General features: G+C 26.2%; 1 protein-coding gene across 2 annotated transcripts; it reads right to left on the bottom strand.

The window, feature by feature from the left end:
- Positions 1-6,186: 6,186 nt before the first annotated feature.
- LOC112597206 lies at positions 6,187-13,647 on the bottom strand. 2 transcript variants are annotated; one of them, XM_025343157.1, is made up of 20 exons: positions 13,458-13,647; positions 11,647-11,822; positions 11,429-11,578; positions 11,222-11,357; positions 10,962-11,160; positions 10,704-10,893; positions 10,504-10,636; positions 10,131-10,409; positions 9,819-10,030; positions 9,614-9,752; positions 9,234-9,505; positions 8,997-9,170; positions 8,549-8,935; positions 8,223-8,477; positions 7,955-8,127; positions 7,709-7,862; positions 7,386-7,647; positions 7,170-7,316; positions 6,654-6,807; positions 6,187-6,576 (listed from the first exon to the last, which is right to left on the bottom strand). In XM_025343157.1, exons 1-20 carry the CDS (start codon positions 13,484-13,486, stop codon positions 6,247-6,249), a joined length of 3,951 nt encoding a protein of 1,316 aa, XP_025198942.1. In that variant the 5' UTR covers positions 13,487-13,647; the 3' UTR covers positions 6,187-6,246. The 2 variants fall into 2 exon arrangements, with proteins under 2 accessions (XP_025198942.1, XP_025198941.1); XM_025343156.1 differs by having other exon boundaries at positions 10,131-10,427.
- Between the last annotated feature and the right edge of the window lie 7,147 nt (positions 13,648-20,794).

Here is a 20,794-nt window from a genome sequence, read left to right on the forward strand (position 1 = left end):
GACGACCTCAACGCTGAGTGGCGGGGACGCCGGTGGCCTGCACCGCCACCTGTGGGACAACGGTGAAACGTCCGTCGGCATCCCAACTATGGGACGACCGTTAGCGATTTGAAAACGAATAGGTACAAAAAAAAAAATAAATAAATAAATATTATGCCATGCCATACCGGTCGGGCGGCACTCGGCATCATAATAATATCACATAATGTGTAAGGTACCCATTGTTTACCCTACCGAACGATACCCGCACCATTTCGAAACTGGTTTTGCGGCGAAAATTCAGGACGCCACGCCGGTAGTGTGCCGCCGTGTGCGACCGACCGGCAGAGTGTAAGCGCGTTAAAAAAAATAATAATTTCGACGATGCCCTCCTCTTCGAATTTTATCGTCGTTCGTCTGCAGTAGTTTTGCTACCCCCTGTTGCCTCATCGGTGCCCGTGCACCGTACCTGCATAACGTGATTACGTTATTAGTATTACCATTGAGTACCTATATAGTATAATATAGTACTAAATATACTCAATGCCCAATGGTATTACGTTGCCATATTACACGTCATGTGCGTAATAATATTATTATAATATAATATCATATAGTTTATTGCGTGCAGCCGCCCCGTTCGCTTTTCTCGCGTCGACGATTGTCATTGTCGTTTATTATTTATTTTATCGTTGCCGCCGTCGCCGCCGCCGCTTCGAAGATTTCGACATTATTTCAACGAGATGACGCCTTATCCACTATACGTGTGGTAATTTCATTTCTATATTCTTCTCAAACACTCGGCAATCTCAGTGACTTGTATTATGATAATAATATATACCGGTAACCGGTGTCCGGCCCCAACGCATTCTTGTTCAATCGTGTTGATTCACCCGGAAATATACGCACGTTAAACTTTAGCGCAGTTCCCCATTGCATTGCGCTTTATAATAATAATATTTAAGTACATAGTATTAAATATTAGGAAATGACAGTGCCGGATCTAAGGCATTTGAAGCCCAGGGCTAATAAAAATGCAGCGCCCTTACTTAGATAGAGCTATGCGGTTAGCCGAGTATCCGCATAAAACAAAATGTTTAAATACAAATTAAAAAGTATGGAAATATTGAAGACTGAAGTATTATTATGAAGTGTTATATTGTTATGTTATATTGATTATTATTTCTTATCAAATTTATAATATGCATACGCCGATTGCATCGTAAGTAGATAATTTCCCTATTTGGGTTCGTTATCGATTATACTATATTATCTTAATTAGATACATATTATGTATTTGTAATATTACGATAATGTACATCGGGGCGATACGATGGACGATTGTCCAGTTGCAGTTTTCCGTCGTCAATAGACTTCAATTATATTTTTCTTGAATGCGTAAAACTTGAAAACATTATTATTATTCATACACCACACACATACCAGGTTGCTTCCATTTCGTGCGTCAATCTAATTTTGCAATTTAATAAGTTTATTACAATAGCATTATTAGTTATTACAAATATTTTTATTGAAACCGTTTTCTTCGTATGTATATATTTATTATAGTATAGGACATATCAATATTATGTAAAATGAATGTTACATTATAACAAAATCGTAATGTTTAAATAAAACTGACAACTCGATAAAAAAAAATAAACGATGTAAAATTTATTATCGTACTTCAATTTAACATTAAAAATTAAAATAATATATAATTATTGTCGGTCTTCGAATTGGGTTTTCTCCGAAATCAATTAACTGATTAAGACTTGGCAATTATATAAAAGACATCAACACTGGACTAAAATAATTTTAAGATAAACATTATACATTTTTAAATAATTAATGTGTAATATTATTTATTTTTTTCTTGATAGAAGTTTGAAAATAAATTATAATTTATACATATTTTATATTCATGACATTTATTTTTATTTTTCATAAGCATGAGCATCTTTATACCAACAGCGTTTGAGGCAAGAATACCCACTTGCCTCTTCCCCATAGATAATATTATACAGTATTTTATGTATACAAATAGTAATTACTAATTAGGGTTTAAGACCTGGTATACAACCGCCCTCCCATTCTAATGTACCAAACTATCAATATGTTAAATTAATTTTAATTATACGCGTTATGGAGTTGGAGCACGTAGTATAAAACATTATAAAAACATAATCATAATCCTTAGTACCTACTTATTAACGTTATATTATGATTTGTCAAAATGCAATATAATAAATAGGTAGTTAATTTAAATAAATACATTTAATTTTTTGAATTGTAGATCGATGGTAAGTTTTAGATGTTTCATACGATAATATAATAATTGTGAAGACAATTCAAAATGTAGTCATTATTATATTAAATTTGCAAAAAGTATTTAATTATGGATGTATCATTCCTAATCGATTACTCATTAGTCTTAAATGAGTCTACTATATGTATAACAAATAACAAGACAAAAACAATTTTTTTTTTACAATTATCAATCAAAACACTATGTTTTATGGCACAATAATTAACTATAAATACATAATATTAAATTTTATAATTTAAAAGAGTAGTAGTATAAGAAAGCTAGATAATTTAATGAAGGAAATAATAGTGATGACAAAAGGAGGATAAAATTCAGTTTATGGGGGGGGCCAACACAAAATAAAGAATCTTAAAACCTTAAATCCACATAAAACCATGTTTTAAATTACGGGGGGTTCTTTTTTAGTTTTTTATATGGGGACTAGGACCTATAGGTACACAACTCTAAATTTGGCCTTGCCTAATATTGTAAATTATTCTTACATACTTAATATTTAATACAACGATTGTAAATATTTTTATAAATTAAAATACATTAATACACACTTATACCTAATAAGTACGATAATTTGTCTCCATAGCAAGTATCATAATTTTATTTGCTTAATACAGGTACGACTGGTACAAAGTATATTCGTAATATTTCAATAATCAAAAATTTCCAAAAATCATAGTAAATCTTGCTTAGACTAATATGAAATTTCGATTTCCCAAAAAAAAAATGAGAATAAATTTATAATTTTCATAGCTGATGAGTTATACAAAATACAACAAGTATTAAATATACCTAAGTGTAAAATTTATAAGAAGGTAGGTACTTGTAATTATGTATGAGATTTCGTGTTTGATACTGATACTCTATGAAATTGAATATCTATGTCATTGTTATTTAAGAATGTTATTCATATACGATTACTTATATACCATGAACTAAGTATAAACTAACTATATCATGATATATACTATATACATAAAATAATTTATAACAAATAATATGAACCACAATAAAAACGATTTTTGTGTTAAATCTTAATTATTAATGTCTAAGTAAATCTTAATTGTTATGAAATATATACACATAATATGTATTTTAAAATTGTCAAATTATTTTTAACTGAAATACATATTTTTAAAAATTTATATTTATTAAAATATTTAGAGTATTGAGATATTTCAATATTATGCTTATGTATATAATATAATGCTTTTATTCCGTAACAATTGTTTATACAAATGTATATTATATAGTATTAATTTTACTGTATAAGCTTTTAGGAAGATATATTTTAACTAAAATTTCCAATAAAAAATAACTTTAAAAAATATATTTTAATTTATTCTTTACGTTTTTCTGCAATAAAATATATTATGAGAAAAGTACTTATTGAATATTGTACAAAACTATTTAAATTTATTTTAAAAATATAATCTATATTTTATTAAATTGAATATTAAAAATATAAGTAATAAAATTAATATTCAAAATCCAAAACACAAATTTCCTACTGTATAAACATATATTTTTTAGACAAAACATAAATGATAATAGTTTATTTAATATGATAATAAAAATGCAATGCTTATTAATTATTATATTATTTAGTTTCTTATATAAATAAAATTAATAATTTTAACTATGTTGTGAGTGCCTTAGAAAAAGTATAGAGATACAACATAATATACTTCTATAGGAGTTAATAAGTATGTACTGTTATAGTATTATGCACTAGATAACGGCTATTTTAACTAAACTTTAATTTTTTGTACACACGTACAAAATACGCATACATTCAAATTTCAAATTACTTTTAAGTGCTTAATTGTGAACACATTGTATTTTAAAATGTTTCAAACTTCTTTAAAACTAATAGGTTATAAAAATAAATTCCAATTATAATATGGTTAACTAAATTATTTGTACTAATAATATTACATTTTTAATATTGATCTCGATTACAAACTAAAAACTGTTAAAAAAATCAAAGATTCAGTAAATATTTTAGCAAATGAAATATAATATGACAATTGGTTCAGATTTCAAGAACAACGGCTTTTACTAAACAACTGTGCCCTCTTAGATATACTTGCTCAGATTTATCACATCAAAGTGTTGCTATTTTTACCCCCTGATTTTTGACAAATTCAGATATAGTCATATAGAAAATTTGTCATTCTGAAAGACCATTCTATTCCCAAAATCATAAGTACTCCTAATTAGTCACCCTGTGTATAATACTACATGTACGTGATAATTTCAAAATATTTTCCCATTTTTGGAATTTTTATAAATGTATAGGTACTTTAAGTCTCGTAAACACAACAAAGGAACATGCAAACATTTTATCAAGGTAATAATTGTTGGAAAAAAATTAATAATAAACTTTTATTATTATATAATATGACAACATTTTGAACAAAAAAATAAAAAAATATAAATATCATACATTCATACTATATACATAGTCTTAATTAAATTACTAGTTACATTTATTATTAGCACTTTGATCTATCAGTATAAACATCTATAAACTATAGTAACAGCTATAGTCATACTAATGCATTGATATTTGTTAAAATAAAAAATACCTGGTTTAAATTTTTTATTATTTATTATAGGTATAGAAATAAATAACATTAAAAAAAAAAAATGAAATCATAAATTATTTATGAAATTTTATTCTTTACATTTACTTAATAAAGTTTTGGTATTGATCTTTTTTTATTTACTCTCATAGTTTGACCATGCTAATACTGAATTTATTTATTTATGTCCTTATATTTTATAAATATATTAATTCGTTAAATAAAAATTTTTAAAAGTATGACACTTAATATTCTTACTAAAGGTAACTGGTAAAAACGACTGAATGACTCGAAGATAATTTATGTTGCTATAGTACATTAAAGTAACAATCATCCTAATTTTTAAAACTATAAAAAATTTATTTACTTTCAAGCAAAGCATTGTATTCGAATTTAATTTAAGAAATATATTATATTGCTTAAATCTAATTACTGTTTGTAAACTAAAATAATTTAAAATAAGTGCCATTATATTTCAAATAATAAAATCAAAATAAAAACTAGAAAAACTATACGTACATAAGTCATGATTCATAACAGACCTAATGTAGGCACAGTATAGCTATACTTAGTAATTAGTAATTAAATTTGAAGTATTGTTTAAGATTATTTACTGCCAAATTTAGATAATAATAAATTTATAAAAAATTGACGAAGTACATATTTAAATTTAAGTACTTATGTATTTAATACCTAAATAATTTATACAACATACATTTTTACATTAAAATGTATAAGTAATTTAAATATGAAATAAAAATTATAGATTTTAAATAACACAATATACAAAAATTTAAAAACTAAAAGGCGTATTAATATTTATGATACAATATGTTTATGGTGAAAATTATTACTTGAAACTATAAAAGAAAAAAATTATCTTTTACTTTTTAGTTTATTAGAAAACGCGTAAGTACTTATTTGATTTATATCTTAATGCATCTGGTTTTTACAAAAGAAAAAAAAATTGAAACTAGATGCTGTTCTAACAGTCTTGACTAAGCGTTCTCTGCTTTTAAAGTAGTATTTATAATAATATTTATGGAGCAATTATTTTTAAACAAAATTACTAATAATTAACATACATAATTTTAAAAAACTTACTTATTTATATATATTTGTATTATTTTTACTTAAGTACCTATGATATTATTTTTAGTGAATTTTTAATTGTTTTGCGTGTTTGTACTGATGATAAAATTTTTCTTTGTTTATTTGTTATATACTACAATAATTATTGGAATTCGTTCAAATAAAATAATGAACTATTTAACTATAAATAGTTTCTTGGTAATATTATACAATTAATAAAACATAAATACCTAATGTTTAACTAAGATTAATAATTATTTCAGATTAAATAATTATTGATTCCTCAGGAAATTGAAAGTTTTTCCTAAATGGTCTTCTTCTACCCTTTAACCTTCTAAATGGTCGAGATCTTATTGTATGAGGAGGTGGTAATAAATCTATATCTTCTAAAAATCTTGAGCCTCTCTCAGGAGGTATTAAAAATGATGGCACATCTGGTCTAGATGATAATAGTATAGGATCTGAGCTCAGCAAACTTTGTTCTACAAATCCAGAACACTGTGCAGCACAAACATCATCTCGCATCATTTTCTCGATCCCGACTTCATTCATTAAGCGACCACAGTCAGTAACTCTTAATGAAGCACAGTTAGACTAATAATATATTTAAAAAAAATTAAATATTTAATTATATTATTAATATTTAAAATTAATGAATAAAAGGTACTTACTCCTTCAGATGTACAAATACAACTAGTACAAGGTGAAGGCAAATGTGATTCACCAACTGCGACAATATGACCGTTAATATTGCAACCTTTTTGATTATCTTTCCATAGAGTTAAGTCAATCGTTGGCAATACTGGACAAGGCAGACGGGGATTTCTAAAATTAAAATTTGAAATTTGTTTAAAAATAGTTTATTTAAAAAAAATGTGTTTAAAAATATTTTGTGAATGCTTATTGACAAATTTATATACATATTATCAACTGCAGATAACCAATTAATAAGATCGATTTAAATTAGTTTAAAATGTATAGAAAAATCTAAAAAAAATGTCTATAATAAATGCTGTGAACCATTAGTTAAAAATATAAAGTAAACAAAACGATAAAAAATAATTACATAAAATAATTCAATATTATCTTAAGTGTTTATTTTATTTTTATAAAATTATACCTTATAAATTTAATAAAGAAACATGCATAGTATATTTAAACTAAATAAAATAATTATTTTTTCTTACAGGTAATCGTTTGGTTGATCAAAAGCTGCCTTTTGTAAATCACTAGGTACATCCATATTCTCACATAATATTTTAGCCAATGTTGCTTTTCGGATTTCTGCAAGTTGTGCTTCAGAAAATCTTAACAATGGGTTATCAGTTTCAAACCTGTAAAAACATTTTTTTTTTAAATCATATAAAAAAAAATAACAGATTCAATCTGAAAGAAAATATTACCAAAAACGATCACATTGTTTTAAATGTCTGAATTGTAAGCCTATAATGCATGCAAAAGTCGGCCCCACGAGGCCACCTTTCACTGGATATTCGCTTAAACCTCCAGGGAATAAATCAATATCATCCGGACTAGCATATATTGTTTTGAACCTGACAATAACTTCCGGAGACATTTCTCTTGTTAAATCTTCCCAAGTATTTGCACGTCGAAGACCACATCTTGCTCTAAACGTATTGTACGATGGCACACCGTGGTCACGTCCTGAAAATGTCAATAGTAAGATTTATGTTTAAAATATTTTTACATTGTTAATATTATGTACCTCTTTGAATATTTAAAGCGGGCAAATCTTGTCCAGAATGTGGTACTTTGACGTTTTCAAACAAATGATTAGTAATTTCACCAGTAATAAATTGATCTAAATTTTCCATAGGTGTACTAACTTGACCTCTTACTATTTCATCAATCATTTGATCCTAAAACAATAATATTTAGTACAATAGTTATAGATAAAATTAATAGTGGTTATATTAATAGTTTATGTACACAATTTTAAATTAAAACTAACCCTATAAATTACATCAGGATTGAAAAATACATCTCTCAATAACAACGCTGGTTCTAGAGGATGATATGATGGTGACATTCTAGGAATATGAGGTCTTAATAAGCTATGACCAATTCGAAAAGCGGCTGCAGCAAATTCAGTAAAAGGTCCCGGATGACAATCGGGAGAATAACCTTGAATTTATATAAATATTTATTAATAGCGTCGTTCTAATAATAGATTATGAAAATATTAAATTTATGATAATTATTATTATAAAAAAATTTACTTTTGTAATATCCAGCTGAAGAAAGTCTCAAGTCATATTTATCTACAGCATCCCAACCTAAAATTCGTGGCAAAAATTCGTTGTATACAATTTGTTGGTAACTTGCAGTAAATATTTTTCTTGCATTTTGATATATTATTTCGTCATTCCAATGTGGATTAAGTCGGTGTAATACTTCGGCAATACGATTATGTTCCCTCAAAAAAATTGTGTGAAGCGAAGTCAGTCCAGCTTGTTCACTCACACGACCGTCACCTAAAGTAGACAAATATGTATAAGAAATAATAACTTATAATTTATTAATATAATATTAACACTTAACAAACCTCCTATAAAACAGTAGCCAGATGAAGATTTACATTCTGGATGTATAGATGATTGAGGCATTAAATCTTTTCTCAACGGTATATGATGTACAGTTACATTTAACTTTCCAATGTGAAACGCTCTGAGGTCTTTAGCCATACATGAATCTGAACCATAAACGCTGGACAAATCTAAGTACGCAGAATTTTGATTGGTTTGATCTCTAGGGCCTATGCGTTGTTGGCCTGGTAAAGATCTCATAAACGGTAAACACATTCTAAGACCAGTAGTTGGGTTTATATGGGGATAAAACGGGTCACCCTCGGGTATTTGTATCGGCATGCATTCTGGATGAACTGTTATTGGACTATCACATGATCGGCAGTCAGGTATAGATGAAAAATAACCTAACAAATTATAATATTTTTAGAATGACCATAATAATAGAACATTATAAGTTACGTTTACCTTTATGAACTGGTGTAAATGTTATGTCATGATCTAAAATTTGAGCGAATTGCATAAGCATTAGCGTGTAACGGCCATGTAAATGACTGATGTCTGGATGAGACATAGCACTCACTAATCGAGCAGATGGTAATGGTACACCAGTCACGGATGTCACTCTTGGATGATTTATACCTAGAGAAATATATTGTTTATCAATAATATGTTATTGATTAAAACAAATTTGTTAAGGTTTACCATTTTCATAAACAGCTGGCATTAAACGTTGAAAAGTCGTCAATGCTTTACCAAAATTTGGATTATTTAAATTATTACAGTAACCGCTAAATGATCTATATGGGTAATGAGCGTCACAAGGATGTGTTTCAATAGGACATTCGCCATCACTTAAATGTATCGGGGGAGTATAAAGTTCAGTAAACTTTATGCTGTCGAAGAAGTTATGTCCTAAAGAATTTAAGTTAAACAATGGATCACTACTACTATCCAAGATTTGACGACGACGACGTCTAAAACACATGCATACAAAATATGTATGAGCCTTTGATATTTTCAAAAATAATATCTATGTAAATAAAATTGTATTTTGTCTATTATACATAAAACTATTAACTAACCGCTTTTCCAATGATTTCAATATTTCTTTTGAAGCATATTCAAATAATAATGAGTTATTTGCCAATATTAATGATGATTTACTTGCTTTACTAAATGCAGCTGCAGTTCCAAGGGGAGATTTGGGGTCCACTCCCCCTTCTAAAAAATATAAAATATAAATAATACGTATTAATATAAATTTATAATATTTAACTATTAACACACTTTTTGACCATAACAGAAATTCAGTTTGCTTTCTTCTGTTAACGTCGTCTTCGGCCTTTCTCCACGCTTCTCTTACTAGAATTTGATTGTTAATCTGTTCAGAATCTTGTTCAGTTGTATTAACCATCATTTGATCGTTACTGATTACTGTATTATCTTTCCACTGGTAAATATCTAGCTTAGAATGTTGGTCGCAATTTATTGGATGATTTCTGAAAGTAAATAATGAAAGTTAAACACGTGTTTACGCTATAAGAACTACATAATAAAATAAATATGTTCGTATTTATATATTAAATTGTAAAAAATTACAAATAATCATCTCGATCAATAAATGCTTTCGGTTGTATCATCGTTACGTCTTCAAAATTTTCACAAACTATTCCAGCTAATGTGCTTTGTCTAATTTCTTGTAATTGACCTTTGCTAAACGTAGAAGGGGGAAAATCGTTTTCATACCAAAATCGATCACTATTCTTGATTATAGAAAACTGATTTGAGAGTAAACAAGAAAATGTTTGACCAAAAACAGCTCCTTTCAATGGTGCTTCTAGTAAACCTCCAGATAATAAGTCAATATCGTTGTAAGTTCTGTTAAAAATATTCATACTATAAGTAAAATATAATAACCAGATAAAAAATATCGATAATAAATATTAAAAATAAATATTGATTTCTAATATACCTGTATAATGTTTTATTAATTTTATCTACACCTTGATCATCGGATTGAAATGATCCACTTGAACATACATTTTTCCATATCTTATAACCAGGAATTTTCATTTGTCTACCCAAATTCAATAACATTTCAATATCTATTAAAATACAAGTCTAAATAATTTTTGTATTCATTTTCATAAACATCGTAACATTATCATTTACTTTTTTTGGGCAAACTATAGTTTTCAGTATCGCCTAAATTGTTTTGATTGTATTTATCTATTATAATTGAAGGCAATATAGGTAAAACCGTTGCGTATACACTTTGCATAATACCAGGTTGATTTGAACTTGAATAACCTGAATAATATCCGTGTTTTAGTGGATTTAGATTCCATTTATTCATCATTGCCTGCCAAAATTAAATTCTCACAACACTTAAAATTGAATTAATAGTTAATCAATTAAAAATTTACTCACGTGTCCGATGACATTGGGAATAAATTCGTTATACGTGATGTGTTGCAATTGAGCGATTGTTATTCGTTTAGCTTCTTCGAAAAGTGTATTGTTTGACCATTCTGGATTGACATCCCTCAATTTTTCAACTAGACGATTATGTTCCAATATTAATAAATTATGAATTGTGGTCGAATAATCGGAGTTTTCGGACGCAGAGCTAAAATAAAACTGATTAAAATATATATGTATATTTTTGTCTATAATTTTTATAAACAAACCTAGTACACGAAATTAATTTTAGATGGCCCGACTGAGATTTAGTGACTTTCATGGTGGATGCTTCACAAGAATCACTATCATATATCGGAGATGCATCTAAGAAACTAGTCGCAGTGTTTAAAAAAACTGCATTATCTAAATATTTTAAAATACAAAATATGTTATATTTTTATAATACGGTTAGATATTATATTCAATTTGCTTACCAGTTATATTTTCTATGGCTAAATCCAACCTAATAAAATCAGCCCACATCCCCGACATGATAGTCAAATGTGTATTCCCAGCTAGTGAAGAGCTACTTAGTATTTCTGATACATCTGAAGCTTCGGGCCATTTATTTGAATACGATTCATCTTAAAAATTATAAACAATAATAATTGAGTTAGGATTTTTTTTTAAAACAATAATAAAATGACATTACTTTGAATTTCCGATGGAAATTGAAGAAACGGAGAGTTCCGTTTTCCCCAATTCGGTCGATGTACGTTATTGCATCGTCCATCAGCGTTCCTATACTTGCTAACTGTGCATTTTTTATTAACGGAACAACTTGCAGTTGTAATAAATATAAAATATGCTCCCAGCATCAAGAACAACCTAATTAAATTAATATATATTTTTTAGAAATCAACATTACGATTGCATTGATTGTATATGTGTAAAAACGAACAAGAAATTGAATTACTGTAGATTCTAATATCACTTTCACTACAGAAATTGAAATAAATATTTTTTATTGTTAACTAATCTTTTAAGCAAAATGTAATGTTTAGAGACAAATTAATAGTATGTGTATTGAGTACTTTTTATAACTATTGTGCTACTGTAAGAATTTCAACTAATTAATTTCAGTGTCATTGAATGCATAATAGTATCATGCTGAGACATACCTGTATATGACAGCTGTCATGTGATATAGGTGTATGCAGAGATACAGCAGTTATAGTAAATTATAGGTACAGATGTAAAGTAAATGAATAGCTTATTCAAATATTTCAAGCTTTTAATTATTTACTATTGAACAGATATAATATAATTTTTTACTCGCTATATTGTATTTATATATAACGTATATATATATTATAAGATAAAATCTTACATTAATCTTACAATTTTAATGTACCGAAAAAATCTTACTATGTTAATACTCTTTCTAAGAATGAAGAAGTTGATTGATAGGATATATCCTAGTATATATTTCACAAATTATTTTGAAATCCTCTAATGCAGATTCATTAAATACGTGTAAAATATATATAGACATTAAAATATACACAATAAATAAAAAAAAAAAAATGCATTCACGATTTTAGAGATGTCACGTAATTAGTGACAATTTAATGATTTTAATATTCAGAAATGTTATTCATCCCACATTACCAACTTCACCTAGAAAAAACGTATACAAGTACCTCACCCAAATATTTACATAACATTTAACGTAACACGTATCATATATTATAGAAAGTTTTGATTATTCATATTTCCTAAAGCTACTGACACATTTTAAGAAAAAACAATCATGTTTATTTATCACGTGACTACACTTAAATAAATTATGATAATATGATATAACGTATTTTAAAATATATTATAACAATAATGGAACAAATTAATTAAAATAATACATTAATAATTAAATTTCTAATTTCTATTATGATGTATAGATTTTAGGTATTGAACTTTATTATAAACTTATTCGTGTATCTATAAATAAACGATTTTTAATTAGTAAATACATATGAAGTTTTTTTTGTGAAAAATAGTTTTTAATAATAATTTGAAAATTGTATTTGCTATAAATATTTTTGTTAATATCTAGATAAAATTATGTAATATTATAATAATTTAAATAAAAAATTACTTAAAATATAAATATATATTATGTTGTATTATGGTTTTTACAAAATATGTGAGTAATAATTAATATAATATAGTATTTAATTTAAATTATTTAAATATCACCCTAACAAACTATAGGAATATATTAAATAATATTTACATCACGGAAAAGAATAATTCTTGTCTAAATGTTGACATGTTGTACACATGTGTTAATTATTATTGTTTCTATATAAAAATTAAAGCAGCTTTTAACAGAACCTTGCTTGATATCTACGTTTGATAGCTTTGATTTTTTTGATTTTTCATTATAAAATTCGTACAAATTAATAAATTTAATAAGTAATGGATGAATAATTAATTTGTTTTTAAGGCATGTTATGGTCTTACCTCAACCGTAGCGTTTTTGAAAAATCCATGCTTGTGTATTTTCCTCTTGCTGGTCTTGATTAATAAACTTTTATTAATTGTATTAATTTATATTATATAGAGTAAAAACACAACGATTTGACTTGTTAAGTCAAACAATACGTAGCGTGCACATCATTATATTCATCCGAATTAACCGCCGTTATGAGCGCTCACAAATCACAAACTAATACTATCACTCTTCACTATACGTACCGATTCGCAGACGAAGAACGCCCTTGTCCACCAACTTGTTCTCCTACTTTTCACTGTTTAACGCTAAGTATAATACTACTTTCCCTATCGTTTGTTATTGGATAACAAAACGACGAAAAAATGAGCGTGGAAAGAACGATATATTATATTTAATATTAATAATTAATATTCACTATACGTACTGATATTCTATACCTATACGATATGTTGTACACTTTGACAGAGACACGTCAGCCACAATAATTGAAAATAATTTATACATTTTTTCATATAATTCAAAATGAGTAATTTTGTTTTTTTACCGAATTGTACGAAGTTATAAGAACATATATTCAAATAATATTGTACTTATTTTGGCGATGACTGTAAAAAAACAATCAATTATTAGAACGGAAAAAAACATTTTGATAAAAAATCATCATCTTTTTTAGTAATTTTATTATTGTTATTTTGGCATTCTAAGCTAAAAGAAATTTGACTATTCTATATAGGATACGGATAATTTTGACAAAGTTATTTTTTTGTTTAAATATAATTTTATTATTTAAATTAATTTAATTTTGGTCTTATGTATTTCTTATTATTCACTCTTCTTAGATATCAACTTTTATGTAAATTAAATATAGATAAGTATCTATGTATACGAGATTATAATTATCAAAAATCAATAATTATACTCGAAAAAATAAGTTAGTATATAAATTACTAAAATATGTAATTATCTTACGTTAAAAGCTTTCGGATTCTCAGAACTTATTAGAAATATAGTTATTTCACAATAAATGCTAGCATCTACGCAAATATAGGTTTTGCAAAAACAACATGTTATTGTAAAATTGTACATAATAAACAAACATATCACGATTATGATAATTAATAAGGATTATAATATTTTCACATTCGATAAGTTAGTAAGTAGTAAAATATATTAAAGGTACCTATATTCATTTTGTATAGTGCATATGTATAAATTTATTGAAAAAATATCAAAATACAACTCTCACAACTCTGATAATTATATTTAAATAGTTAACATTATATTGTTTGACGAGGTTTTATTTTTTTAAATAAATTTTTATATAAATGTATGCGGGAGTGTAACCGTTTACGAATTAATTTACATTACATTTCCATGCTTTAAAGTCTGTTCACGTAATATAATTAATCTAATAATGTACATAATATAAACATTTTTCTATAGGAGGTGTAGGTAACGATGTTATTATTATAAATTATAATATTTTAATGCTTACTTGGGTCACGACAGTAAAATTAAAAGAAAAAAAACCCACAACAGCCAAAACACTGCAGTTAATCGCTGGATCACCCAGCGGGAAGGACATGTCCTTAGACTTACCTACCACATTCTCACCCCATTCGAACAGAAAAAACGGTTTTATCTTGCGTGTCCGGCGCACTCTCATCAAGTTACCGCATTCAAACAATTACCGAGGTGCGTTCAATTAATTAACTCCACCACGTATAGAGCCAATATATAATTTTAAATAATATACATATATTTTGCGGTTGTCTGCAGCAAGTTCGGTATATATGTTTTATGTATAATAATTTATTAAATAATAAATTATGCGTATTAAAGTGCGGGGCTAATCGTAAATGAGCTGTTAATGTCGATCGAGGAACTTATATTATACGTATAGTGTAACGATAAATAATAAATCTATCAAAAACAAGTCCTAGCTATAGAGAAAAAAACGCATTACCGTACATAATTATAGCGAGCGCACTATATTATAGTGTCAGTAGGTCACGAATAGATTCGATATAAAGGCTAAACCTTTCCAAAATATACACACATACAAAAAAATATACTGTACTGTGTGTATAGTATGAACACTGCATGCAAACAGTGTTTCGATTTTGATTTTGAAAATATTCAACTCATTCAGTTGGAGTGTGTCGTATTATATGTATTCTACGCAAAGGTTAAAGACCGAATGGACCGTCATCGGTTCAAGGAGCGTTTAAATAAGTAAATTCAAGCGTTGGCAGTGAGCAATTCTATTGTTCCAACGTCTAATAGATGGGGAAGGCGGCCAGCGGCGATTGTCATCCCGTACAAATATAATACATGTCGATAAATTTAACAACAATATTAATCCAATTCGATGTATACATATATAATATTATATTGTTGCACAACATGAGTACCTCTACTTATAATGATTTAATAATTTCGATTTTCGTGACCACTCTTGACGGACGTTTGGACGTATACATACCTACTGCAGGGATAGGCTCGCGCACATACCCGTAAAATGATCTTGAACGTATAGGTACACACGTATTTAGTAAGTCACGGTCATCATATAATATTTTCGTGTAGTCCAAGCGCACTGCACATGTTTTTTATAATAACTTAACGATAGAGTCCGCAATCAATAATAGATAATGATATAAGTGTTATTTATGAGTTAAGTGTAAATACAAATTTTTTTTATTTGATATTTTGAATGTTTATAATATAATAAATCGTTATTTTTATGTAGATTTGTTGAGTTTCTCCACACATACCCAAAATAAAAACAACGTATACGTATATATATTATTATAGGTAATATAGTAGCAGTTTTAATTAAACTTTAACTTTAATTGGGGGAATGATGATTTTACCATAAAAACATATGGTGTTGAATAATATGCCATTTTTTCGCAAATTGTTTTGCGATTTAATTTCAAACGTATTTACGTGTTAGACTTGCATTTATATTTTTTAAGTAAGTTTTATAGTATTTACTGTTAAGAATTGCCAAAAATTATCATTTTTTAGTATTGCTTACATTTTAAAGGAATAAATTACTTAATCAAGTCCCGAGGGATGAAAGTGATCGCATCGCTTTCTTTTAAAATCGTCACTGAAGTAGTACAACGTTATTAACTAAAAAAAAAAATCAACTATTTAGATTCAAAAAGTATACTTATATAATATAATATGGTACGTCCCTGAAATGATTTGTTTAAATTCAATCCAAAATTATTATCCCATAATTATGTGCATAGAATGTAAAATGTTATAAAATAATACATCACTTGAAAAATTAAAATTTACCAAAACATCATTATATATATATATTTGTCATTGCATTATAATTTTATTATAGAGTTAATATATTAATTTATCAAACTCTCATTGTTCACAAGTAAAAAAAAAAACAAATTTTCGTAAATTTTTCACGGCTAAACATAATAAATAATATTGTAAGTCTCCAAAAATAACAATTACTAATTAGTGTGTTTTAGAGTAATGTACAAATTCTATGACAATATGAAAATATACGGTCGCACTTTAATTCTGTATATTTGCCATTTTAGATAAATAAACAAATAAAATCATTTTTATTTATCCGCTCTTTAAAAAAAAAATTACTACTTAATAGTTTCTTAACAGTTAATAAAAACTATCCTGTGATTGATTTATTTATGTGAGAATGCTAACTGTTAATGAAATAATTAAGTGAGATATTATGACGAATTAAAATCTATTGACTTAGTTACGTTATTGTAATTGTATTATTAGTGCAACATTTTGTCCCTGAGTCCGACAAGTTTTCTAATGTGGACTATTTTGACATCGCATTCTAATAATATTATGCATAAAATATAGCCTACTTGGAAAGATATACACGTTATTTTTATCGTGCGACATTTTTTTGACATGTTTCGTATTGACATTTACTCGAAATGTCCTTCAATTGAACAGACGGTTAACAATTTTTACGGTATAATCAGAACAGCTGCTATAAAACTACTACTGAGAGGGCCCGTGGGCAAACGTAAATGAGCACCGAGAAAATGCAATAGTCATCGAAGCAAAAATAAAATAAAAGATAAATGTTCAGAGTGTGAGGGTTTGACAAATTAATCACAAGACGCTGAGCTTCTTTAAAATTCTTCAATGAGCAGATATTTTTACGTCCAAAGTTAGCTAATTAATTTGGTCCACTGAATGTCAGATGTCTGATTAATTATCTAAAGTTTTTTCAACAATCTCTGAAAATTAAAATAATTATGAAATTAATGAAAACTTTAAATTTTAAGTTTTGTAATATAAACTCCTAACAACTGAAAATGTTTATTAAAAATATTTGTTTTCATTAAAAAAAAAACACGTAGTTACTAATATATATTATTTAGAGAATAGGTGTACAATTGAGTTGAGATATATATGAAAATTGAATAGTCAACAAAATATATTACATAATCATTAGCTTCTTCATTTTAAATCTAAAATCTAAAAACTTCATTACTTTTTAAAAATAATTATGTGTTATATATGTACCTAGTTGTTAGTTATTATATAAAATATATAGTATAGAGGTACCTACTTATAATTTATAATAATTATCGACGCTAAATATAACATCACATAGTATAGTTGTATGCCTGTATATATATAAATATAGTTTTAACATAAATAAATATGATATATTTATTATTATTTTACCCATATATCATCGCATTTACATAAAATAGAAATACATCAATGTAAATGACCACTAATTTTAGTAGATTAGTTTTTCTATTAGAAACTAGAAATACAGATTACTATATAAATTGTGTTGATTTACTATGTACAAAATAGTAATAACAAAATAATATTTTTTTTAAATATTAAACTTTGTAAAAAAAATTCGGTATGTTGAAACAATTAATTAAATAAAAAAATTAAAGTATATATTATGATGAATACTATAAATTATTAAATCTGTTTGATTATATGTTAATATTGAATATAGAATAAAATAAAATAAAATAAAAGTCAGTATAATACAGTTTTTTATTTCAAAACATAATAAATTTATAAATTCCTATAATGTAAATACATAAAAACCTTAAACGCGTGTCTCATTGATAAAACACTAATAATTTACAGACATTTTATTAGCTTCCTTAAAAAGTATAGGTATCTATAATCTATATATTATACAGGTTAGACTGTTAAACAGTCCTGTTAATACATTTTACTTATCTTATTAGTATAGATCCTATTTCTAAATGGTATTAGTCATGATTCTTTTAAAAATATGTGATAACTGATAAGTGTTAAACTATAGTTCATAATCACAATAAATTTTTGATTTTTTAGTAGATTATTCATATTACTGCTATAGATATTATTATATATTATTATTTTGGGATATTCTATCTATACAGTATACACAGTTTATCAAGTACCTAATATAAAATCATAGATACAAATAAAAATGTAAATGCATATCCATTAATTAATATTTTAACAGACAATCATTTATTATATAAACATCTTATGAGGTAGATAATATACACGAAAAAGATAATTATAAACATTATAATTCGAAATATTATTTGATTATTGTATTTCAAAAAATACTGTATAAATAATATTTGTAAATATGCTGTGAGTATAAAAACCGAAAATGAAACTATAAAATATGTTGAAATGTTTACAATATTTTTCGATACGAGATTAATGCAATGATACCTAATTAAACTCAATACCGAATTATATAGTTTTTTAGATTGATATTTATCGTAAACTATTTTGTTATAAGATGTTCAAAGCCGCTGCACGTAAAATTTTACGAGTTTAATTGTATAGAATGCGCAAATAATACGTAGTATAATCCAAATAGGGAAATTCTCTGTTTATTCACCGTGAAATGTATACTCGGCGCTTTATCGTTCCGCAATGTTCTTTTCTTTTCTTCGTGAGTATTGTATTTATTTGGTATGACAGTTAAATTTTGATTTAGATAATCCGTAGACATTGTAATGACACATTTACCATTAAATAACTATATAGTATATAATATGTGGGTATAATGTACTAAATGTAGGTACTAATAATTAATCAAACAGTATCTAAAAAATGTAAGATGTGTTAAAACGTTTATATTTGATAAAAATACCCGATTAAATATTTATATACAAATTTCATAAATAAAATAGGCAATTTATAATATCAAAACAACACAACACAATATAATTGATATTACAGTTATTTTTTTTTTTATTATATACCTTTATACAATCAATTTACTATAATATGTATTAATCTAAATTAATGTTGTAAACCGTATAGTTATAGTCATATTATATTAATAAAAACATACCTATACTGGCTACCATAAATTTACACGACCATAGCCTTAATTTTATCTTTTTTTAAATTTAAAATAATTTAAATCATAATTTTAATATTTTATCATTAAAATACAATTTGTCAGAAAATTATTCCTTGATATAATATATTATTTATTACCCTGAAAAAATAAAAAATAAACATACGATAAGTTTATATCAATTGGTTGTATAAAATTAGTCGTGGTAAAATCGGTCGTCTGAAATTGGTCGTTTGGTAAATTGGTCGAAGTATGTTTTCGTCGCAAAACATGAATATTGGTTTAAGAATGTTGTATATAGGTATAAATGGACAATAATTATTATTATACGTTATGCGATAATAAGTTGAATAACAACGTGTACAAATTTAAGCTGTAAGCTAAACCGTCAGAAAATGGTCTAATATTATACCGAAGTAGAAATCTCTAGAAAATGGAAGAAATATAATGACACCGCTGAGAGGATAAATATCATATATAAAACATCTAATAATAGAACATTAATTGATGAATACATATCAGGGATAGCTCATAATTTATTATACTTTTCACGCATATTATTTTTTATAACTTATATTTTCACACATATTTTTACATGTTTTTTTAAGAAAAATTACGAAAAACTAAAACTTTTATATAATATATACATATTATTTTGAAAACGACTAATTTTCTAAATGACCAATTTTCAAAAGACCAATTTACCATATACGACATATTTAATATTTATATAACCTGTGTATAGCTTATTATTTCTTTTATTGCAATGAATGTTTAATTAAAAAATTGCTTCTATATTGAGCGATTGTATAGTAAACGAATTTATCGTTATTTATAGCCGTTTAAATTAAAATAAAATAATAAGGATTGAATAAATTAATTTAAATTAAATCAAATTCATGACTTCATCAATATGTTGAAACATGATTATAAAGTAATAACAACGATGTATACAATATTATTTAATTATGTAGCTATATA

This window comes from Melanaphis sacchari, unplaced genomic scaffold, assembly GCF_002803265.2.
Source record: "Melanaphis sacchari strain LSU unplaced genomic scaffold, SCAv2.0 Contig395_pilon_pilon, whole genome shotgun sequence".
Taxonomy (NCBI): Eukaryota; Metazoa; Arthropoda; class Insecta; order Hemiptera; family Aphididae; genus Melanaphis; species Melanaphis sacchari.